We start from the raw sequence: 25,081 nt of genomic DNA, 5'->3' as shown, positions 1-25,081 counted from the left end.
CACTGAAAACAGACAACTCAAACACATGCATCTTTCAGATTAAGAAAATACTTACTTTCCCAAGTGGGAATCATTTTGGTTAAGGAATTTCTGCAGGTCATGAATAATAGCCTCTAAATTTAGTTAAAGAGACAAATTAATGGGTTAATAATAAGGGATGACAATGTGTTTAAAGAAGGCATATTGGGGTTCTCTAACTTTCACCTGCCAGTAACCAAACACTAAGCCAACATCCCTCTGCTTCCACTGACTTATTTTGGTAACCATTTGTTGTTGACACAATTGTAAATAACACTTCTCTTGCTGCTGCAGACCCTATGCCAAGATCGCATTCCATAAATAAAAGAGCTAACAAAATATTACAAATGACACAGAAAGTGTCCTGCTCAAACATAAGGAAGTTTAAAGTAGACTTCTATAGGAAAAATGATGCATTAATCAATGGACACTTTTTCGAGCGAGCCACGGGTTCCTGCAGCTTGTGTATGAGCAAGTTTAAAGCGGACTTCCTTTCTCTTCCTCCCTTGTTTGCTCGCACAACTTTTCTTGTTACTTTCATCATCTTCTTCTTGTTCACAGTTTTATTGGTTTTCGATTCCCTCTCTCAATGGATTCTAGGGAATGATCCAATCTAACCTTTAGGGTTCACCGTGTAGCACATCCTTCTTAGCTGAAGTGATTTTCTGTATGTTATTATCCTTGTGCTCTTCATATGTTGTCTGATAAGAGGACTCTTCTGACTTGATGTATACTTCATCTCCTTCTTTTCCCCACAACAGCAAGTACAGGCCAAGGATGACAATAAATGCCCCCAGTATGCTGATCAACAAACCACATATGAACTGTTAGAACATCCAAGCCACTACCTCCCTCTACTTTTAACCCACTCTCGCAGTTAAAATTGGATATATTAATGCTAAAACAATCATACATTTGGACGCATTAGGGAATAATCATATTTTTAGACTACATTAGTGAATCAAATTATGTGATACGTTAAGTTTCAATTACTAATTGGTAATAATAATTAAAGTATAACAAATGGATCCTACTTGTCACATAATGCGATTCACTTATGTGGCATGAAAATGTGATCCGTCTACCCAATTGGATGCGCATGCGCACCCACTACTTGAAAGTAGTAACTGGAAACTGCTTTTATTGATGTATTATACTAAGTTTTCATTTTGGACAATGAGGAAACCCTGCATACCTGCAATGCCTTAGTTAAACTCCAGATACATGAAACTACCTGTAAATGCGCATTAGGGTGAATAATGCAAAACGTTACCTGCCGGTATAAAGTCTTTCACCGAGGACGAAGTATGCTAGAACAGCCACCAATATTGTTGAAACGGGATTAAACATGGTCACGAAAACTGGCCCCTTCTCTTCTGTGCACCATAGTTGAATGAAGATTATAAGACCAGAGCACACTACTCCCTGCCATACACCACCCACATTAGAACAATCAATCTTACTGTAAAGCAACATTTCATACTTTCTTATTAGACTTACAGCATATAATATGGACCAGAGGTCGATGTTGAATCCAATTGTCCAAGCAGCTCGTCTATGTTCTATACACACTGTGAAGATAGCTGATTGTGCTGCCCCTATGAAGCTCATCCAGGTAGTCAGTGACAGTTGTGCAGGATATCTTTTCAATGTAATTGCCTACATTTTTTTTTTAATCAGAAAATTATTTCAAGATCACCTTATGAATTATCAGAAATTCCATCTTTAGTGTCACATATATGTAATAGTTGTGTATGTTTCACAATGTACAATATAGGTTTGAGTAAGGGCTAAAACCTGCATAATGTACCAGATAGACCATGATATGCAGCTTGCAACAGTAAGAATTGAACCCTTCAACCAGTTCTCATGGATGGAGAATTTTCCTTCGACATGGATTAATGGATGCCATAAATTTCTCACAATAGGCCCCTTGTACAATGTCATGGTCATTACACCAGCTAAGGAGACGAGGGTTCCCAAAACTTTCGCTAACCCACGAGGATTTCGAAGATTAAGAACCTCCAACCTGAATTCAAAGGTAATTTATCAAGGGTAAAACATGACTTGATGCTTCGGATTTCTGGATTAATTAAGAGGTTCACTAACCTGATTACAATCGCAATTACAAAAGTTACGGAAGCTATGGTGTTGATTATTGATGCAAGGAAGGTAGGAGAGGTATATCTTAAGCTTGCAAAGTACATGTTTAAAGTCAAACCCACCCTGCAACCATTGACAAAGACGCTTAATTAGCTAGCTCTTTATTTTTGCCTTTATCCAGAAACATATATGGGTTCTGCATGTCCTTACCCCAGAAGCGAAAGAACAAAAAGTTCCAAGAAAAGAGCTAATGTGAGCTTTGGTCTGTCTTTCCTGCAGGAGGAGAATCAAAGATTAATAGTTAAACGCATAACTTAAATGACAATATGCATGTAGAAATGTTAAAAGTTATGTGTAGAAGCAAAAATATTCTCTTACCAGACCGTCTGAGATGTTATGTTTCTAAACTATTGATCTTGCTAGATAATTGATTGAATGGACACACAGTTCAACGCATGATGGTAGTTTTAATATAACATAACATGCCAGATATTTGACAAAAGAATGTTGCCCTATTATATACCTTTCAAGAACATAGGCAAAAGGGAACATCACTACACCGCCCACAATATGTCGATAAGTTATGTAGACATGAGGGTTCATCCCATGATTGAAGGAAGCTTCTGTGATAAAATACAGAAATGTATAGCCCATCTGAGCTAAAACCATGAGGAGGTGTGGCTTGAACTTCTTGTAAATTCCCCCAAGATCATTACATGCCACCTGTGCCATAACCTCCTCTGGTTGGTGCCCTTTCTCCCTTCTCCTATTTCAATTCTTGACAAAGCTGGAGGAGCACATCATGCATGTGTTTATATAGAGGATGGTGGAATAGTTTGAGTGTTGGTTCTTGTTTCATGTTGACAGTATCAGGTTCTTGATTAAGTTCCTCTGATGTGATAACAATTTCCTGTCTTCATTTTATCGAATAGATAGGGGAATAGTAGAAGATACCATGCATGGCCCTGATCAATTAATCCAATATTCTCATATCCTGATGGAAGATTATAAGGGAATTCTAATTAGAACATACTTTTATGGATTTTTAAAGAAGTTATTATGTGCTGGTCCATTGTCATGAAAGGAGGTAAATTGTCTGCTTATGGAGTTTGTTCTACTTACTCAATAATCGTTTATGTCATTATATCCATTTGGAAAATGACTTTTGCATCATTGATATTATTAGGGAACCATTCCAAAAATTCAGAAAAATCAGAACAAAAAAACATCGTATGCTATACTTATAAAACTGCAATCAGAAATATCAGATGTCTAAGGAAGGCTTTTCATTAAGCAAACTCCCACCACCACACCTTGAAAGAATTAGCTTCTGCTGAGCTCAACCCAACCCGCAATATCTGGATCTGGTATCAAAGACACAACTTCCTATTCACTATTTTCCAGGACCACACTGGAAAGAGACAACACTTCATATATTCATCTTTCAGATTTTCAAAATACTTTCCCATGTGGGAATCATTTTGTTAAGGAGTTGTACAGGTCATGATTATTAGAGCCTCTCTAAATTCAAAAAAACTTGTGTGAAACAAGGATTTTTTCGACCAATCATGGTATGACAAGTAGAAAAATTATCACGTGTGACATACTCTGATTGGTCGAGAATAATAAAACAGTGTTATCTCCATTCCACATAAGTAATACTTGTGTAAAACGGGAATAACACTATTTTACTAGAGTGCTGCTAAACGAACCCTAAAATTAACTGAATACACCATACTATCAAACTATTTATTGAATTGCTAATTTACTCTAATATAAAATGACCAAAAAAGATATATTGAATTGTGAAACAAATAAAATTTTAATAAGTACACCTTACTCACTATATTCAACCCTTATCAGACATAGAAAAGTCTTCGTATTACTTGGTGCTTATGAATAACGTAGCGAGTACTAGTTTATGATTAGTATTATGAAATTAAAGAATTTGATGAAATCTAAAATCTGAAAAGAGGGCACAAATTCATGTGAAAAGAGAAACCTGCTTTAGGATTGGTATTAGAGTGTTGTACTAGAGCTATTTTGGTAGTTAAATAGGGTGTACTTTGTTAATTTTACATTTTAATTAAAATATTAGAGTTAACTTAAATTATAAGGTGTACTCAGTTAATTTTATGGTTTATTTAGCAGCACTCTTTTACTATTCGGCCAATCGCGATATACCACCCCTGATATCTTTCTAACGTGACAGTCTTTAATTGTATCGCTATTTCACATAAGTTTTTTAAGTTGCACTCGAGTGTTTTTCTTCTAAATTTAGTTTTAGGGAGACAAATGGGTTATGATAACTGATGACAATGTGTCTAAAGTAGTGCCTGATAGGTTATTGGGATTCTCTGACTTTCACCTGCCATTGGGCCCTCACTAACCACTAACCCAACATTGTCTGCTTCCACTTACTTTTGTTGGTAGACAGACACACTTCTCTTGCAGCCTTGCTTGCTGCCACTTATCCCACAATATGATGGTCCATCAATTTCAGAAAAGACTGCTTTGAAAGACACACAAGGTTTAATTTGTTGCAGACCTATGCCAACACCACATTCCACAGATACACATACCTACCAAAATATTACAAATACCAATGACACAAAGCAAGTGTCTTGCTCAAACATAAGCAAGATTAAAGCACACTTGTTTAATAAAACTGATATAATAAATGGACACACTTTCCAGCAAGCCATGGGTTCCTGTAGCTTTTTGTATAAAATAGCATACCTCCAGTGGGATTCGAACAAAATGCATCAAGTAGACATATGAGGAGTGAGGACCACTGAACTTAGATGGCAATTTGCTCACTGTTGCAAGTTATTTTGAAAGAAAAAGAACTCCATCCCTCTGATTTAGAATAATGTTCACTGGAAGCAAGCATGCTATTGTTTTGTATAAGAAAAGAAAATGAAGATGTAGTGGCAAGATGCCACACCAACAATACAGATATAGTTTAAGTTATTGTATGCAAAATAATTGTTGGCTAACTCATAGTGGAAAACTGGAAGGAAAAAAGCATATATTCTCTGACTTTCTCCTCAATAATATTACAAACTCAATAGGATCTTTCTGCCACTAACCAATTCACATCATCATCAATTTGGACAAAATCGACAGAAAAAGTAGTAATTCCTTCTGCTAATCCTTCAACTTTACAAGTAAATGTATATCCGTTTTATAATTCCAGTTTGATACAACTGTTTCCCAACTCTAATCCCACTTCTTCCAATGGAAAGACAACATAATGAGAGTAAGTTTTTAATATTGTACTGCTATGTTCTATCCAGTTTGTTTCCTTTTCTATTGACACTGCAATTTCTTGTTTCTGTTCTGAAGAAAAAAAGGAAAGAAATATATATGACAAAGAAGGGCTACAATGAGATGAAACAAATCCTATGGCCTATACAAACAAGTGGTCTAACATGCTGCCAATAGCCAGAGCATAATTAGAGAAGAAATTGCAATTGTTACCCAGCTCAGGTACGCCAATGCAACTGCCATCTGGTATTTTTGACATCCCTCCCCAAAATTGCAGTGGCTCAAGTCACTAAAGTACAACACAGTTATGCCAGCTGAGGCAGAAGCTGCTGCAAGAGACAGTGTTGCTGTAACCTGTTGGAAAAGGAAAAGAGTAAGCTGTTAAATGACAAGCATTATATGGACACGCAAGATTTTCATGTAAGGAAGTCAAGAATTTGTAGAGTCTGACCCAGTCTCCAACTACAAAGAGGCTAACCAATACAGGGTTGTGGAGGACCTTCTTTTTCACTAAGGAATATGCATCTAGAAATGCCAGCACTAAACTCCAGATGACTTGCAGACCCATTGAAGCAATCAGGTAGCTGCAAAATGAGCATTGCCTTAAAACAAATATTACAAATTTTTTTCAGGACAAGAAATGGCATGTGATGCATCAAGAGATGCTGAAATCTGTCCCATAAGCCTACAGAATCAGGTTACACAAAACTGAGCTGATAATAACTAACAAAACAAGGCCAAAGAAGAACACTGCCCAGAACATTTGGTACATCTAATTCTAATTTGTATTCAAGTTTTGGTTCTCTAGTGATGCAGAGGAACTTCTAAATTCCTTCTGCTTACATTTTATTTAGGAAAATTTCAAGAATCAAGAGTGTTTCAATCCCATCTATTCTTCCTTCTGCAATCAAAATATTGGAAACAAATCAGTGAGTTGGGAAAGGAAAGCAATACCAGAAAGCTGTGAAATTGAAGAAGCTGGCAGTGGTAGCCATGGAAGCAATAGACCCAGCAGCAAAGACGCATTGGGAAATCCTGAGAAGAAGCCCTGTCAAAGTCCCAGGCGTCCCAGGAAAATCCTTCATTTCCTTGTTCTCTCAAAACCCAAAAAAGTATCAGATTCTTAATGGGTCAGAGAAAGCACCCATCTTTCCTTAACATTGAAACGCAAACCACATCACCCACAAACTAAAAATCACAAACCTCACCAACCTACTATTGCTTTCAGAATAAAAGTACACAGAAGACCCAAAAATCAGTTAACCCAGAGAAGACTTGGTATACAACTGGGAAATTTGATTATTGTGAAAAGAAGAGAACTTGGACTGCAATTTAAGAGAGAGAGAGGGAGAGAGAGAGAGTTGCTAAGCTTAATTAATCAAGATAATATCAGCCAAACCAAAACTGGGATTCTAAAACTCTCTCTTTCTCTCTCAACCAACATGCCTGCAGTCAAATAGCGTGGGCAAATCTGGCATGCTTCACCCATAACATGAAATGAATAATCAACTGTTTTCTTCCTCCCTACGCGCCACTAGGCGCGTATAATTAATCCCCGCATGATGCCGTCGGACCATTCGACCCAACCCGTGGAATCTCAAATCAGTCAACGGATCAGCGGAGCAAATAAAATGAGTAGACTCTGTTTAGAGTTCAGACCCACCTAAGAGCAACTTCACCTATTTGCTTTTAGTCATGGAAAGGGGCAATTACTATTCAATTTTTTATTTTTTTCACAAATTTTTTAATGAAAATAATTAATTTGGATAATATTTTCAGATAAGATTTCCGGGTTCCTACGTGTCAAGACTATTCATAATCGGATAAAATTTCCAAATAAGATTTTTGGATTCAAATTTCGGATGAATTTCAAAATTCAAATTTCAGATAAATTTTTGGGTTCAAATTTCGAATGAATTTCAAAATTCAAAATTCAGATAAATTTGGGTTCAAATTTCGAATGAATTTCAAAATTCAAATTTCATATAAATTAGGGTTCAAATTTTGGATGAATTTCAAATTTCAGATAAGATTTTCCTCTAATCAAATCAAGCCACGTGGCATGTCTATCTTGCCAAAATTTTCTATAAAACCAGAGGCTCAGCTCATACCTCTCACACCACATTTTTCTATATTTTCATTTCTCAGAGTTTAGAATTCATACTTCATTCATTATCAATGGAAGATTTTAGGAGATGCTTGGAGAGGCAAGAGCGAGAAACAAATGAGAGAAACCGTAGAGCAGATGAAATCAATGAGTTGCAGAGACAAGTCGATGAACAAGTTCTCATAGCAGTGGCTTTGCAAGATGAAGAGAACCAAGGTCGCCGCCGTGGTTCACAAGTCGGCCGCCGCCGGAATGTGGAAAGACATAGGCATTCTCGGGGTAAGAATCTTTTGGAAGATTATTTTATCCCAACTTCTTTGTACTCTGATGTTGATTTTCGAAGGCGATTTAGAATGCAACCCCATTTGTTCAATAAAGTCATGCATGATATTTGCAATTATGATGCATACTTTGTTCAAAAGTGTGATGCTACTGGGGTTTTGGGGCTTCTTCCGGAGCAAAAGCTTACAGCTGTTATACGAATGTTGGCGTATGGAGCATCTGCTGATCAGGTGGATGAGATTGCCCGGATGGGGAAGTCCACTACGTTGGAGGCTTTGGTAAGATTTTGTCAAGCAGTTGAAACTCTGTACACTAGGGACTACCTGCGTAGACCTACTCCCAGGGACCTCCAACGGCTTCTACAAAAAGCCGAAGCTCGAGGATTTCCAGGAATGATTGGTAGCATCGACTGCATGCACTGGCAATGGAAGAATTGCCCAACTGCCTGGCAAGGTGATTACGGAAATAGAAAAGGCCAAAAAAGTATCATCCTTGAAGCCGTTGCTGGCTTCGACACATGGGTTTGGCATGCCTTCTTTGGAGTTGCAGGATCCCAAAATGACCTCAACGTGCTGGGTCAATCCCCGGTCTTCAACGATGTATTGAGAGGCCAGGGCCCCAATATCACATATCAAGTCAACAATACAGTGTACCAGACGGGGTATTATCTAGCTGACGGCATCTACCCGAGGTGGACCACTTTTGTCAAATCCATTCCGAATCCCCGATCCCAAAAGCAAAAATTATTTGCTACCTATCAAGAGGGATACAGGAAAGATGTCGAAAGGTGTTTTGGCATCCTTCAAGCTCGGTGGTTGATTATTCGAGGTGCGGCCCGTATGTTTGATGAGGAGATCCTCAGAAGCATTATGATGACTTGCATCATCCTCCATAATATGATTGTGGAGGATGAGTACGATTATGATGCTTTAGAGGTCTACGAACCGGATCCAATGAACATGGCCTTGACACGGATTTATGAAAGGCCCATGGGGCCAAGTGGAGAACCGTTTGAGCCGGAACCGTTGGTGAGGGATGGTCATTTGATGACCCGAATGATAGATCGATATACAGAGATGCAATCTTCGTATATTCATGAAATGCGTCAAGTTCACTTGATGGAGCATCTATGGGCGGTGAAAGGCAATGAAGATGAATGATGGAGCATAGATGCTTTGGTTATGTTTTATTTAGTTATGGTTAGGTTGTGTTGTATTTTTATTTATTATGGTTTGGTTGTGGTTTGTTATTATTATTGTGCCTTGTTTGTAGTTTTTTTTATTTTAATTTTGTTTTGTTTGAAGTATGGAATATGTTGAATAAAAAGGTAATTTATTGAATGCTTTGTTTATTAAATAAAGAAATCTAATACAAGTCATTAAAAATTACTACTACTAAAATAAAATACATGAATTACAACAACTTTAATAGAAAACATGAAAAATACAAATACATAAAAGGTATGCTAACTAATTTAATGGTTTCCATCATTTAACCAATCCGTGTTGCTAGGCCCATCATCCCGGAAAAGTCTTCTTCTCATAACATCCCTTCGTTCTAGCTTCCAAAATTGTTTTGTTTCAGGGGACATATGACTTGTATCCATCGCCATGGTTTCCCGATCCGTCTTGTCCATATCTTTTTTGCGCAAATACTCCCTTTCTCGTGCATACTCAGCTTGAAGGGCCAACTCGTTATCTTGGCGTTTTTGCTCCATTTCAATTCTTATGCCGTTTTGCCTTGCAATTTCCTCCAAAAATTTTGAATTATTATTGCTTGAATTACCCGCTTTCTTTGCCTTCGCGGCCTTTCGGCCAATGGGCCTCGGCTCCTTTTCGATGGGTGAGTCTTGACTCATAGGAGAATCGAGAGGTGAATCCGATGTCATTGAATCACGGAGTGGCGTCTCGTTTAACACAACGGCGGGACCCGTCGGAATAATTATGAAGCGTTTGCAATATTTCACCACCTCCCAACATTCATGATGGTTGAAACTTTTTTTGCCACCCCCGGTTGCACCGAACCACATTTGTGCTTGAATCATCTATTTAACAAAAAAATGGAAATGCAATAAATATTTAAAATATATTGGATATGCAAGTAACAAAAAAAATAATAATGGAAATGCAATTAACCTTACAAATAAATTAGAAGTGCAAGAAAATTAAGAAACAATTGGAAATGCAAGAAATATTAACAACATATTGAAAATGCAAGAAATATTAACAAAATATTGAAAATGCAAGAAATATGAACAAAATATTTAAAATGCAAGAAATATTAACAAAATATTGATAATGCAAGAAATATGAACAAAATATTTAAAATGCAAGAAATATTAACAACATATTGATATTGCAAGAAATATGAACAAAATATTTAAAATGCAAGAAATATTAACAAAATATTGATATTGCAAGAAATATGAACAAAATATTTAAAATGCAAGAAATATTAACAAAATATTGAAAATGCAAGCAATATTAACAAAATATATATGTTACGAGATTAAACTTAATAAAACAAAAATTATAAAATACTTACCTCGTTAGTACGATTTTCCCCGCTTCTATAGTTGTCCATTGCTTTTGCTAGGGCATCTCTCCATTTTCTCAACTCTTTATTGAGAATTTTCCACATACTAGATAATGCCATCTCCGTACAAGTAGACTCCGGAATTTTTTCACAAAATTCGGCATGAATTTTTTTCAACATATGAAAAATTTTCATCTCATTACCGGACATGGGACAATGACAAATTTGGAGCCAAGCCTCACACAAGGAAACATCTTCCATGGTGCTCCAAGCCCCTCCGGTTTCGATAGAAGAAGCCATAAAAATATAAAATCAAAATACAAGGTGAAAAAGAGAAAAATGTTGAGTAAAGAGTGAATAATAGTAGAAGTATAATGAAATATATGAGGATTGGTGTTGAAAGTGAAAGCTATTGATAGGTATTTATAGAAAAAAAAAATATGAATTTTTTAGAATTTTTTAAAAAAAATTCGATTTTTTTTCATAATTTTATTGCCCGAAAAATGCTTGCCGTTGGATTGGATTCTGATATGCTTATCGGAGGGCTGGGGGAGCGACACGTGGCATATTCCCGTTGGAGCTGGCATCGCGATGACGTCAGAGCGCGCTGGTTCAAATTTTTTTTACCGTTGGCGCGTGCAATGCACGCACCAACCGTAAAAAAAATTTGAACGCGCTCGCTGACGTTAGCGCCCGTGGGCTTTAGCGCGGGCTGAACTCGCCTTCGGGCTGGCCCGAGTTAGTGGGACCCACAAGCCCCCCGGGCTTGGGCTAGCCGCTGGAACGAAATATTTTTTTTCCCCCTAGCCTCGGGCTCGGCTGGCCCGTTGGACTTGCTCTAATGGACGTGGAGTGCAATTGGACCTGCCTATTATTAGCATCCTTGGCGTTCGAGCCTATTTGGATATTATCATTTTTTTTCTCTCAAGAAAATTATTTACGTCAACAGATTCCAAAAATGGTAAGAACACTTTCATTCATTTGCCATAGAAAAAGATAAGGAGAGGCAAGGACTGTTATTGTTCAGGTAAATAGTGACTACCCTAGCAATTTTTTTTGATGCATTTCCACCCATTGCCATGGCAATTCAAGGGCAACCATTATTCGCATGAGATATGAGGAGAAGAATTTGTACGAAGTTTTGGTGTGGGAAGTGAAGAATATGGCTAGGTATTTATAATTAAAAAAAAGTATGAAATTTTTGGTTTTTTTTTCTTTTTCTTTTTTTTCAATTTTTTTGGTATTTTAATTGGTTGCTGATGTCATTATAACTTCAGCATGAGATCAGCTTGCATAGGCTTGGGTACAGCCCACATTTGCCCGGGCAGGTTTGCACCTCTGGGATGGGTTTTGGGAAGCCAGAGAGCTTTTGCCTGGGCAACCCTTATCTTTGAAAGTGCTCTAAGGGATTTGTAATTTAAGTACTTAAGAGCAATTACTCACACATTAGAGGTCTTATATTCTAAACCCTTCACCCAATATTGCTTGTGTGTAAAAAAACTGATTACAAAAGTTAAAAAGACAAATTTTAAAATCAGAAATGATGGATAGGGTCGCGATGGGACCTGGTCACAAGAATTAGGCCCAAGCCTGATCCTCTAGTAACACGGGTCGATTTGGCTTCGGCTAACGTCGGGTGTGACTTTTTGGAGTTCCATTGGACCTTAAAATTATCTTTAGTCGTTTTCGGTTATATAGGGTAGGGATACATATATTTATCTGTGATTAGAAAAAAAAAAAAAAAAAGTAATAAAAGAATCAGTGAACATTATTTGGTGAAATAATAGTTGATATTGGTTGAATGAAAGTAGCATTTTTCAAACTGTGCAGTTCCTTGATTGGACCGTTATATAGAGCTCTGGATGGTGACATCCATTGAAGACAATGCCGAAGAATTCTTAGTTTAACACTTATAATTTGGAGGAAAGTGATTCGAGAGTATATGAAGAAATCCCCAATGTTGCAATACTTTTTTTTAAAAGGTCAATGGGTTTAGTCCAGTGAAAAATGGAATTTACTTGACTTGTAGATTAGTAGTTTCATGATCGAACTTTCATAACACTTTGATAGTGTAGGTGATAAATCTTCTCCCCTTGTAGTTTAGACCATCGTTTGCATTAAAAAAGAAAAAAGTGCTACATAATCATAAAAATGCTTTGGCAAGCCAAATTTTCTCAGTATTTGTTTCATCAACTGAGATTGAACAAATAGTTGCCATCATTTCCTTATTTAGATTAGGGCCCGTACGTTGTCATTATTATTTCCTTGTCCACCACTACAATGAGCTGAAAAATAAATTTGTCATAGACCTAAGACCAGAAAGAAACCAAGCACTAAAATCCACAAAAGTGACAGCTTTAATTTTTGCCAGTGCAGGAGGATCTGTAGCTGCTGCAGACTTTAACAAAACGAAAAGAAATGAAGTTAGGCAGAAATTATTTTAACAAAGCAATCACTGTTTGTTGTACATGAAACTTCACAATGTGGTAATCAGACAACATAATTCAGCCATAACTATTACATCTTGAAAGTGTCAACCAGTGGAAATTGTTGGCTTCAAAGCCTGAAATGGTCAAGACCAGACTTCTCATCAAGCCCCTGAGAAAAGAACTTGCCATAATATTCACTTATCAAGAAATGTCTATACAGAGGAGGGTTCTCTTCTGATATAAGCTCTTTGATTGGACCATAAGACTTGGCAAGTGCTCCAGTTCTCTGTCCTGTGAAAAAGCAAGCTATGGAAACTCTTGGACCGGTACGGTTTGCAAGCACTCTATGTTGAACACTCTGAAGCTTGTCATTAGATATAGCCTGGACAAATTTAGGAAGCCTTAGAAAAATTGGTGAATAGCATAAAAAATGAAATGTGCTTAGCATTGGGTAAACAAACCTGAAGAAAGTCAGCAATATTTACTACTAAGCCACCTGAAATAGGGTGAACATTAACCCATTGATTGTCATGAAGAACTTGGAGGCCAGCAATTTGGTCTTGAAGAAGAATTGTGAGGAAAGAAGGATCTGAGTGCTTGCTACTTCCCAGTGTAAGTTCTGGTTCTGGGCATGCTGGATAGTAGTGGCACACAAAGGAATAATCTTTAGAACATTCTAATTCCCTTAGGTGGTCAGGCTTGAGACCAAGAGCCTCTGATAACAATCCAAAGAGTTGGTCTCCCAAACTTTTGACATGCTTTGTGTATTCAATTACTGCATCTCTGCATTTTGGAGTGAACAAATGTGTAAAAAGTATCTGAAAAGTTGGGGTTTCTTTTTTTAATAAACTACAAGGGGAATGAAATTTCTCAAACAAGCCCTACTAAGGTACGTATGGGTTTGAACATGAGGCCACTCGTCTGCAAGCCAAGATCCTTTAATTTCCAATGGGTCTCTAATGGGCTAGACCCATTGGCTCCAAAGAAACATTACAGTTGAAATGGTAGAATACATTTGTGATGTGAGAACACATATGAACACAGTTCGCAGAAGGAGCAATTTTTAATTATTAGGGGACAAGCCAATCAGTAAAAATCACCAAGTTAATCAGTCTAAATTAGACCACCAATAACTTAAAAAATAATACAACAAAATCAAGAACACAAGTAATGAAATTGAAAGGGATTCTGAGCAAATACCTACAAACTGAAGGGAGTTGTTTGGGGTCCTGATCAACAACAGCCCTTGCAAAAGCCAGGGTGTCCCTCCAATTAGCTGCTTTTGATTTGTACAGATCAAAATTGCTATTGAATCTGACAGCTGTTTCTCGATCACGGGAATAGAACTCTTTCTTCACATCAAGATCTTGCTCATGAAACTTGCGCACTCCTTGGATCATATTTTCCAACACAGTCAATGGGACTTCATGGTTGACCACTTGGAAAAAGCCCCATGTTTCGGACGCGGCCCTAACTTCATCTACAATCTGCTTGTGGAGATCACCGTTGATGCCTTGGAGATCAATGACAGGAACTTGCAGGTTGGGTTGGTGACATGTGGGGAAGTGAGTGAGCTCATTGGGTGGCCCTATGAATATCTTGGGTACATGAAGTGTGCCGGCATCAACTAGGCCTTTCACACCAGCCTTTGTGTCATCAAAAGCTTTTAGCTCTTTTGCTCGGTCGTATTTAGACTGGTTTTCATCATGTGATGATGTTCTGCGGCCAAGAACTGAGGTATCCATGATCTGCTCAATACAAGAAAACTTGATAAAGTGTTGATCTTTCAGATTAAGTTACAAAATATGGTCGTACTTTCATCTCTGTTGAGGTGGCTTAAGTTAGGCCAATTGCTAAGGCAATTTGGCCCACAAAGTCTGATTTTTTTTAATTTTAATTTTTTGTGTTTTTGTCTTTGGGATTTGCAACCAACTACACAACCCACCAACCTCTCTGCTCTCTATCTCACTTTAATGGGGACGAACTCTCGGAAATAATACTATTTTACTATTCCTTCACAAATAAGGTTTTTTGACTCTCAATAAGGCAACCAACCAATAAAGAAGGTATCCGTAAACTTGTCATTTTCCTTTCTCTTTTCCCTGTCTTGTATTGTAGTCTATACGAAAAAATTGCGATGATGTGCAAATGCTGGATCTGAAGATGGTCAAAGCTACTAATAACAATATTCTAGTCTGGTCAAAATGGTTTCTTAAGATTTGAAGGAAAGGAAAAACTACATAATCTTGAGAGAAAAGGTGAAGCAAATCTATCGGCAGTCAATGGAAGCATGTTCGATTATCTCATGGCTTACGTCTGGGATGATATTTAAATCATTTGAATGATTCAAATTATTTTATTTTATTTGTTGAGAAATAACCAGATCCATTCATAATAGAGGCAATTACAAAATGTACATGAAGAACACTGCCCAGAGGAGGGTTCTTGCAAACAATAAACCAAACAATTAAGCAAGACAATACAATTAAAGCAAGAACAGTGAGCAAAACTCCACTGACATTTTAAACCAAGCTTACTTAGAGAGGAAGATGACAGGATCAATGGGAACTCTGCAATCAGTACTTAGAGATCATGTCAGAGAACCAACTCTCGTCCATTCCGGATATGAAAACACCATAAAGTGAAAGAGCATTTAGAACATCCACAGTGAGGGGTATATTTTCAGGGATGTAAAGTCATTTTTACATCCCTTTTACATCTCCGGATGGTGTAAATGCGTTTTTTGCTCCAATAGAAAACGATGTAAATCTAAATATGTATAAATAGATGCAAACTTTTCTTCATTTTCCTCTCTTTTTTCGGGTGGGTCCTGCCTGCAAAGGATGTAAAAATAGATACAAATATACATTTTATTTTATATCTCCATGGTGGTGATGTATGTTTATAATCCTTTACATCTCCCTATTGGAGATGATTCTGGTGACAAGGAGTGTATATTTAACATACACCCCCTTATACACCCTCCCATTGTGGATGCTCTAAACACTCAAATTCCACCTTGACCTTTAGATAAAAGTCATAGCATCTCTAACACCATACACGATCCCACACCACCATAAGATAGTAGATCCCACCACATGCTTCAACTCCACCTCCACAGAAGATAGATCAAAGGAGATCTACACTCAAAGCCCAAAAATTCAAGAACACAACCACCAGGGGGCCAAAAGTGGGAGATCACCTTAGATCTAGCCAAGATCAGCCAAAAAGGCTAAGAAGTAGCCCTGAAAAACCTAGGGGTGAGACAAAAACTTGCCAGAGGCAAGAAAGTCAAAAGCCCAGCAAAAACTGGGGGGGAATCCTCTCTACAACTAGACGGGGGAGAGACACGCCCGGTTTATTAGCCGAAGGGGTTAGTTCCAGGGAAGCCCCTGGAACCAAAAGGGAGTTGCAGAAAAGGGGTGTTTTTACAGATGAAGAAGAAGATGCGAGAGAGAGAGAGAGAGAGAGAGAGAGAGAGAGAGAGAGAGTGCCACAGACTAGAGCGAGCAAAGTTGTGCAAAAGATTAAAATGGTGATCCATTTGTGCAATCAAATCTGCTTCAGACCTACAAGCATTAGAGCACTGCAATCAAACATACAAATGCATCATATAGAGGGGCAACATATGTTCATTATCTACAGCACATTTCATTGTGGCCACTTTGTTAGTGTTCCCATCCACATTCAAAGTTTAAAAAGCTTATGGTCTTCAATATTTATTATCATTGCAAAGTGCACCTTATGCCTTTGCCACTTGAAGGAACTCTTAACATATGTTCACAGCCACTTATCTACAGCAAAGGTGACTTATGTCATTGTTGCCTCTGCCACTTGAAACGTGTTAGTGCAGAGTTCCCATCAAGCCCTTTTCCGTCGTAGTGAGCACTGAAGTTTTGCAGTGAGGTTTCCCGGTATAGAGGCGGATGATCTTCAGACAACAATTCCTTTATGGGGCCGTACAACCTTGTTGATGGGTAAAAATTCAGGGTGAAAAAACAAGCAACAGATACTCTTGGTCCTGCATGGTTAGCAAGCACTTGATGCTCCACACTCTTAAACCTGTCATTGGATACAAGCTGCAAGAACATTAAATAGAACAATTTATCAACACAAAGTAAAAAGGACACAAGAGAACAATCTTATAGAAGACTGAATTTCCTGAAATAGATGAAAAAGGCTCTCTAAAAAACAAATACTATACACATCAGAGCATTTAGAGGATCATTAGTACAGAACCATGCTGAAACATAGAAAGGGGCTTGCCTGCAAGAGATCTCCAATGTTCACAACTAGAGCTCCAGGAACAGGAGGAACATCAACCCACTGGTTTTCATACAGAACCTGGAGGCCACCAATTTGGTCCTGAAGTAGTATGGTGAGAAAAGAAGGATCAGAGTGTTTGGTAGTTCCCATAGTCAGTTCAGGCTCGGGGCATGGCGGATAGTAGTGGCTAAGAATTACATGCCCCTTTGCACAATCCAAGCCTAAAAGGTGGTCAGATTTCAGCCCAAGTGCCTCAGATAGCAATTCAAACAATGTGACACCTAATTTGTGAACGTAGTCTGAGTACTCCATGGTTGCGTCTCTGCATATTAAATCAACAGAGAGAAAAAGAAAAAACCATGCACCGACTGGGATGAGAATCATTTGTCACCCATTTAACTAGATCCAAATTTCAACTTTCCACAAATCAATGCTCCCTATCTTAACATTTAGAGAGTTTGGTCCACGAACTATTCTCTATGTATGCAGGTTACTTACATAATAAAAACTGTCAATTTAGCAACATAACATGTTAGAACAACAAAAATGTTTCATTATCTCTTAGCCTTACACATAGTACATTACTGAGATATGCAGCCTATAGGATTCTATGAGTAACCCAAAAAAGGAAAAAAATATATATATATAGGATTATGAGGAATCATATATACCTGCAAACGTCAGGCAATTCTTGAGGATCAAGAGGTTCAGGACGCATGACACAAAACAAACTGTCCCTCCAACTAGCAAACTTTGTCTGATACAAATCAAAGTTACTCCTGAACTTGACCTTCCTCATCTGCTCCCTACTATAGTAATCAGCCTTCACCTCTGTCAGCAGCTCGTGAAACCCACGCGCCGCCGCCAACATCTCCTCCAACACTCTCTTGGGTATCCCATGGTTCATCACCTGGAAGAACCCGACAGTCTCCGCTGCCTGCCGGACTCCAGCGACCACGTCATCATGCAGGCCGGTAGTGTCAGCGAGATCCACGATAGGGATACTGAACTGAGTTCGGGTTGGTTGGCTGGAACTTGGGTCCCCGGCGGCGGAATATTCCTTGGGCCGGACAAAAATTGATGGGATTTTTGTGATGCCTTTGTCAACGATCCCTTTGACACCAGCTTTTGATTCGTCAAAGTCCTTTAGCTGTTGAAGACGGGCTTGGTTTGTTGAATTCGGGGACATTTTGAAATCAAAATGAAACTTTGGTTAAGGCTTCATTAGAAATGTATGCACGCTTTTATTAAATATTACTCAAATCCAATATTGTGTTTTGGTCAGCAGTTTACAATTTACTATTCAATAATGTTTGGTGGTGATGCCATTGTCCGGATCCTTTTGACACCAGCCTCTTTTCGGCAGTATGTGGAGGACTTTATTCATCATCAAAATAGGGCAGAACCACAATATGTGGTGCAATTGACAAACTACTACCTCTAATTGAGCTATCTGGTACCTCAAAGGCAGAGATTTGAAACCCGTTGGAAGCACTTTATGGCCAGGGGCAAACCGAACTTCGAACGAAGATTAATCCTACCCTTTGAGTGTGGGGACATCTCGTGGTATTTGTGAAAACAAAACATCTACAGATCCTAGGTCAAATAATTAAGTCAATCAATTTGGTAAACAATAACACAGAGAAGAATATAAGAGACCGAGAAGAAGAAATAGAGATTGAAAAGACGAGATAAAGGACATAAGCAGTAGAACAAAGAAGAATATCGGAGATCGAGGAGAAGAAATATAGATCAAATGGACGAAATCAGAGAGTTCTAGGAAAATGTTTACTCAATATTCAAATATGAATTTTAAAGAACTATATGGGGGGTGGGGGGTGGTTATTTAGGAAACTAGAGAATCTAGGAAACTAACAAATACGTTAGGAAACTAATAAATTTAAGTCCTACGCGTCCTGCATCAAAATCCTGAACTTGGAAGCAATCCGATGCAAATGGACCAGCTGCTTCGCAACAAGATCAAGAGTATGATTACAGATAGTAAACCAATCCATAGCATAATTCATAATTATTCGACGAGAGATAGGAGTCGAGAAATTCTACTCAAAGACTACCTTACATCGCCATTACACAAACCGAAGATAGACTGCAAAGACCAACGGCCATGGAATACCATGCAAGGTGCTATGAGATTTTAAATTCTTAAGTAGCCAAGAATCAAAATCAATCACAGAAATATTAGGAACCTCATCAATCATCCCCCCAAAAATCCTTCCAATTAACTGAGACAGGAAGTGTCTTGACTAAACCCCATCTTCTGTCTTTGCACATTGGTAAGGAGTTTCTTATGACAAAGAACCCAAAGAAAGGTCTTAATCCTAATAGGCACGTGAAGTTTCCAAATAAAGCTCCAAGACCACATCAAAGGATCCTCATTAATGGAGGAAATACCATATGCAGTCTCAACAGAAATCCAACATGAACACAAAGAATCAAGGGCACAATATGAGTAGGCAGAGACTCCAGTAAGCAATTAACATTCCAGGTGTCATCTGCAGAGTAGTCACTAACCTTTAATTGCAGCATATCCTCAGAAATGTCAATAGTAGCATATTGGTTCAAAGGCCCACAACTAAGCCAATTATCAGTCCAAAATCTGACATTATCACCAGAACCCACCCTCCATTTGGTACCATGACGAATAATCTGACCACCATAAAGGATACCCCTCCAAGCACTAGAGGTACAAGAAGCATGGTTATCGTTGGCAGAAAGAATATCACAATCCGTGAGATATTTGGCTGACACTTGAGCCCAAAGACCATGATCTTCTTGGTGCAGCTTAAACCATCTTCCAATTGACCAAGTGAACCTTGGCCTTATCATCAGTATGGGCCCAAAGAAAATTCCGGTTCAACTGATCAAGCTTGTTACACACCGACATAGGCAATTGAGCAGTTTGCAAAGTGTAAATAGGGATGGCTGAAGTAACACATTGCACTAAGGTAATTCTGTCAGCCATAGACAGAGTGCCACTCTCCCGGGAAGAGAGCTTTTTCTGGACTTTATCAAGAATCTAATGATAAGGTTTGGACTGGAAATACAAAAAGAAGCTCCGTTTTTGGGAGGGAGTGAGGTATGAACTAGCTAATACATGGTCTTAGCAAGAATTATTGTTTTTACTAATTTTCTCTTTCATATGTGAATGTGATTTCTATATTGCCTGACCTTGAACGTGTATGTTTTTTTTTCCAATTTTATATAGTCTACAAACACATATCGGATTGAAAACTTATCCGTTTCCTTATGTCTTTTTGGTCTTCGTCTTGTATACCGTTCAAACCCAAATTTACACGTGTCTTGAATTGAAAAAGATACAAGGTATCATATAATTGGTTTTGTTTTGTGGGCGTTCTGCAAAAAGCACATGGTAAAAGCCTATCTTCACCACATTTGGTACTTACAAACCACACCACCAAAAAAGATGAAGGAAAATATGTAAACAGCAACAAATTCAATGCATTAGGTGCCTAATTTCAATGGATTCCGTATACGGTGGCCATTCGTATCCAATTCGTACAAATTGAACTGTTATTCCAAATCTAAGTAGCCTACTACTAGTAATCTGAACTCATCAATCCAAGAGTGAACAATATAGCATGAGTTTCCTAATTTATTGTTTGTTACCTTTGGCACTTGAAATATGTGAGTGCAGAGTTTCCATCAAGCCCTTTCTCATCGTAGTAGGCAATGAAGTCTTTCAGTGAGGTTTCTTTGTAAACAGGCGGACGATCTTCTGACAACAACTCCTTTATGGGGCCGTACAACCTTGTCGAAGGGTGAAGATGTAGGGTAAAAAAGCAGGCAATGGATACTCTTGGCCCTGCATGGTTTGCAAGCACCTGATGTTCTACGCTCTTAAATCTGTCATTCGACACAAGCTGCAATAATTACAACACAACAATCATTTCACGGAATTTAGTCACAATTATAAAAAATATCGATTTTGCAGACGTGGATTAGGCCCGTTGTCCAAAGTAGTGTGCAGCCCCTGCACTCAAGTTCGATCTCTCTCCCCATATATTAGAACAGTTCCACAATATATAGCTTTGTGAAAGGAAAAAAAAAAAAATCGGTTTTCACATAGTTGTTAGAGGAATTAGAGGGCTTGCCTGCAAGAGATCTCCAATGTTGACTACAAGAGCTCCAGGCACAGGAGGAACATCAATCCACTGGTTCTCATACAAAACTTGGAGGCCACCAATTTGGTCCTGGAGTAGGATGGTGAGAAAGTCAGGATCTGAGTGTTTGCTGGTGCCCATTGTGAGTTCAGGCTCAGGGCATGGTGGATAGTAGTGACTAAGTATAAGATGCCCCTTTGCACAATCCAACCCAATAAGGTGGTCAGGTTTGAGCCCAAGTGCCTCCGATAGCAATTCAAACAATGTGACACCCATTTTGTGAACATTTTCAGAGTATTCCATAGTTATGTCTCTGCAAATTAGATTTTTCAAAAAAGAAAAGAAAAACAACATGTACCAAGTGGGATGAGAATAAATTGCCATCCATTTTACTAGACCAAAATTTGAACTTTTCCCAATGCTCTGACATACCTGCAAATTAGAGGCAATTCTTGAGGATCAAGAGGCTCAGGACCCATCACACAAAACAAACTGTCCCTCCAATTAGCAAACCTTGACTGATACAAATCAAAGTTACTTCCAAACTTGACTTTTCTCGGCAGCTCCCTGCTGTAGTACTCAGACTTCACCTCCCTTGGCAGCTCGTGGAACCCACGCGCCGCCGCCAACATCTCATCCAACACTCTCTTGGGTATCCCATGGTTCACCACCTGGAATAACCCAACAGTCTCCGCGGCACGCCGAACTCCGGCAACCACGTCAGCACGCTGACCGACTGTGTCGGCGAGGTCCACAACAGGAACACTGAACTGGGTTCGAGTTCGATGGCCGGAATTTGGTTTGTCGCCGCCAGAAAATTCCGGCGGCCGAACGAAAATCGGTGGGACTTTTGTGATGCCTTTGTCGACGATCCCTTTGACACCAGATTTGGACTCGTCAAAGGCTTTTAGCTGTTGCAGACGGTCTCCGTTTGCTGTGTACCCGGAGATCATTTTCATGCACCTGTTTTTCCTGTAAAATCTTGCAAACTTTTTTAGCACTTGGTTGAAAATGCGGAGGCTTTTCTTGAAGGCAAGGACACGTGTTTCTATTTTGTGCCACATATGAGCTTTGCAATTTACGTTAGTCTTTGATTGGATTTGATCATGTCATTTCCTCTGTCATTTAGCGGGAAAGGGGCAGACAGGTTTAAGGATTGAGTTTTGCTCTCATTGTGCTCTTTCTAAAAAAATTGGAATGTTGCTATCAAGATAAAGTCACAATGATGTTAAATGAAGCAATTGGAATTAGTTGGTGAAATGGTGAAATGGTGGACCAGGAATATTTACAGGGATGCGGGCTATTTTTTTTTGTCGGTTGGAATCAATTATAAGATCAATTATAAGTCTTATTTTCATATATATATATATATATATATACATAATGATATTTGCTCAAATTACTCAAAATATATTGATAACTTTTAAAATAAGCATAGGCTTATGAGAATGGCTTACAAAAGATAGCTCCTAGTTGCGTTCTTTAGATCATTGTTTCTGAGAGAACATTTTAAACTGAGAAACTGAAATTTTTCGATTGCTTACAACTGAGGCCGAGGCCCCTACAAATAGAAATCAGATAACCCTGGTTAAACAAGTGTAACTAGGGTAAAAAAAAAAAAAAAAGTAACTAAAGTATCATTGGATTCTTCAACTGTGGAGGCACGAGAGGACTGTAGCTTTGACTGATTCAACTTTCACTTTTGTCTGCTGGCTCATCTTTCACTTAAGCTTTTACTCAGGAATCTTGCTTTGACAACTCATCAATCAGAATTCAAATCATAGGCTGCATAGGCTTCTGAAAAGGCATCATTGGGGTCTTGACCATGGGGATAATCAGACCATCTCATAGGGCGCTCAGGGGTTTCTTGACGAGGCAGGCAACTAGACGACGACTGTGACTCAATGTCCTCATCATCATTCATTTGGAAGGCTCGAAGGAGTATTTGTTGGGCCATATCTTGTAGCTCAGCCTTAGACTTCCCTTCAACTGAAAGTGCAGTCTGAGAGGAATGAGGAGAAGAAGGCTCATGCTTAGGAGAGGGCTCATGCTTGGGAACTTGTGGGAAATCACGATATACGTACTCAGCAATTCGCGGGATTTCAAAACGATCCCACCACTTAACAAAAAACTGACGAGAGAAGAATCTGGTGTCCCAATTAACTATATAATTCCATTTCATAATCCAAGGAATTTTATAACGAACAATAAAAAGTAGGGAAGTGGGAAAAAATAAATCTCGCTCAAGGAACTTAGATTTCTCAGAAAAATAAGTTATTAGCTCAGAAAGATTGGGAGGAAGGATGTCAGACTTAGGACCATGGGTATCCCACCAATGGAGGAACCAGTAGGGAAGCTCACTTCGAAACTTACTGTCAAAATTGATGAACCAGGAATGGGAAAACTTAAGTGTCTGGTGCAGGAAGATATAATACCAGGACTCAACATAATCAGCATAATTGTATTGGAATTTTGAAGGAAGGGTTCTTAGCTCATGAGGACGGGATCCCCAACTTTTTTGGCTTAAAACTTGGTGGATGTAAAGGGAGTGATAAATAATTTTTGTAGGGTCTTTTTTATCACGAATGGGCTTAATATCAACAGATTTTGTTTCATGAAGAATTTCTCTGTAAAATTTAAGGGATTTATATGGACTGTGAGGAAGGTAATGGAAACCATTAGGGAAATGGTGATCTGCAATCATGGCAGAGCTCATTGTCTTAGAAATATGAGGTTCAAGAATTAAAAGATTAGTTGTATGCCTAAGGACATAGGGGGATGACTTAGGATAATACTGGGATGAGGAAATAGGTGTAGCAGTTGGTGGCAACTGGAAAGGATCATAACTAGAGACTAAAGCTGACTGGTAATTAGGTCTTATTTGGGCAATTGTAGATCCTAAGGGGCTGAAACGATTAAGTACTGGAATAGGAGAGTGACCAGGGTAGGGGATAACAGAAGAGGGCTCTGGTTGAACTATTTTTTGACTCAATGAGGCAGGAAGGATTCTGGGTGACAGTGGCTTTTTGACTTGACTCATTTTCTGCTTATCTTTACTTCCGGCCATTGCTTATCCTGCAAAAACTCTCTAGTAAGAAAATCAGGAACAGAATTCTCACTGCCTCTCAGATATTCAATTTCAAAATCAAATATACTTAAAATAGCTTGCCAACGTGCAAAAATCTATTTTGATGCAATATTTTGAACATCTTTTCTAATATGTGCTTAGCAGACTTGCAATCAACTCGTATTAAAAATTTCTGGTTTAATAAATCATCTTGAAATTTAGTAATGCATAGTACAATAGCTAATATTTCTTTTTTAATAGTACTATAATTAGATTGCGACTTAGTCCAAATATCAGAATGGAAACGAACAATTTGCTCAGAAGGAATGGAATTAGATTTTTGCTTAAGAATACCACCATAACCTAGCTCAGAAGCATCTGTTTCGACGATTTTAAAAGCATTTGGAGCAAGAATGCCAAGGCAAGGAAGTGTCCTGACATGACTCTTGATTTGTTTAACAATCTCAGTATGAACAGATGACCAAGGAGGAGGATTACTCAGCAATCTGTCAAACAAAGGCTTACACTGTTTTCTTAGATTTTGATAAAAATCAGAAACATAGTTAAGGGATCCTAAGAATCTTTGCAATTGATTTTTATCAATTATTTGATCAGGAAATTTATCGGCAAATTGGATGACTTGGTCTATTGGAAGAATATGGGCTTTGCAAATGTTAAAACCAAGAAATCTAATATTATTCTGAAATAACTTAATCTTTGTAGCAGAGACTACTAAACCATTTGACTTAATTATGTGCAAGAATTTATGCAGATGTTTCCAGTGCTGTTCTATAGACTCTGAAAAAAATAAGAACATCATCGATATAGACTATGAAAAAGTGACTGTAAGAATTAAAAATCT

The 25,081-nt window shown here is 38.3% G+C and overlaps 5 protein-coding genes across 5 annotated transcripts; all 5 read right to left on the bottom strand.

Annotated features, from left to right (window-relative positions):
- Positions 1-193: 193 nt before the first annotated feature.
- On the bottom strand, positions 194-3,589 carry LOC117614762 (WAT1-related protein At4g08300-like). The gene is made up of 7 exons (XM_034343663.1): positions 2,645-3,589; positions 2,332-2,394; positions 2,128-2,244; positions 1,816-2,047; positions 1,519-1,677; positions 1,292-1,443; positions 194-819 (listed from the first exon to the last, which is right to left on the bottom strand). The coding sequence occupies exons 1-7, from the start codon at positions 2,851-2,853 to the stop codon at positions 639-641; spliced, it is 1,113 nt and encodes a 370-aa protein (XP_034199554.1). The 5' UTR covers positions 2,854-3,589; the 3' UTR covers positions 194-638.
- Positions 3,590-5,232: 1,643 nt separating this feature from the next.
- On the bottom strand, positions 5,233-6,861 carry LOC117613933 (CASP-like protein 5B3). The gene is made up of 3 exons (XM_034342554.1): positions 6,346-6,861; positions 5,843-5,975; positions 5,233-5,745 (listed from the first exon to the last, which is right to left on the bottom strand). The coding sequence occupies exons 1-3, from the start codon at positions 6,474-6,476 to the stop codon at positions 5,551-5,553; spliced, it is 459 nt and encodes a 152-aa protein (XP_034198445.1). The 5' UTR covers positions 6,477-6,861; the 3' UTR covers positions 5,233-5,550.
- Positions 6,862-12,649: 5,788 nt separating this feature from the next.
- Positions 12,650-14,668, bottom strand: LOC117616823 (1-aminocyclopropane-1-carboxylate oxidase homolog 1-like). Its single transcript, XM_034346252.1, has 3 exons — positions 13,945-14,668; positions 13,206-13,527; positions 12,650-13,126 (listed from the first exon to the last, which is right to left on the bottom strand). The coding sequence occupies exons 1-3, from the start codon at positions 14,487-14,489 to the stop codon at positions 12,872-12,874; spliced, it is 1,122 nt and encodes a 373-aa protein (XP_034202143.1). The 5' UTR covers positions 14,490-14,668; the 3' UTR covers positions 12,650-12,871.
- A 1,828-nt stretch (positions 14,669-16,496) lies between these two features.
- On the bottom strand, positions 16,497-18,364 carry LOC117631053 (1-aminocyclopropane-1-carboxylate oxidase homolog 1-like). Its single transcript, XM_034363986.1, has 3 exons — positions 17,682-18,364; positions 17,011-17,332; positions 16,497-16,823 (listed from the first exon to the last, which is right to left on the bottom strand). Exons 1-3 carry the CDS (start codon positions 18,197-18,199, stop codon positions 16,560-16,562), a joined length of 1,104 nt encoding a protein of 367 aa, XP_034219877.1. The 5' UTR covers positions 18,200-18,364; the 3' UTR covers positions 16,497-16,559.
- A 2,035-nt stretch (positions 18,365-20,399) lies between these two features.
- Positions 20,400-22,224, bottom strand: LOC117631044 (1-aminocyclopropane-1-carboxylate oxidase homolog 1-like). Its single transcript, XM_034363974.1, has 3 exons — positions 21,585-22,224; positions 21,144-21,465; positions 20,400-20,912 (listed from the first exon to the last, which is right to left on the bottom strand). The coding sequence occupies exons 1-3, from the start codon at positions 22,214-22,216 to the stop codon at positions 20,655-20,657; spliced, it is 1,212 nt and encodes a 403-aa protein (XP_034219865.1). The 5' UTR covers positions 22,217-22,224; the 3' UTR covers positions 20,400-20,654.
- Positions 22,225-25,081: the final 2,857 nt, after the last annotated feature.

This window comes from Prunus dulcis, chromosome 1 (assembly GCF_902201215.1).
Source record: "Prunus dulcis chromosome 1, ALMONDv2, whole genome shotgun sequence".
Lineage (NCBI taxonomy): Eukaryota > Viridiplantae > Streptophyta > Magnoliopsida > Rosales > Rosaceae > Prunus > Prunus dulcis.
Note: the sequence above shows the minus strand (reverse complement) of the source record. Positions and strands in the feature narration are given on the sequence as shown.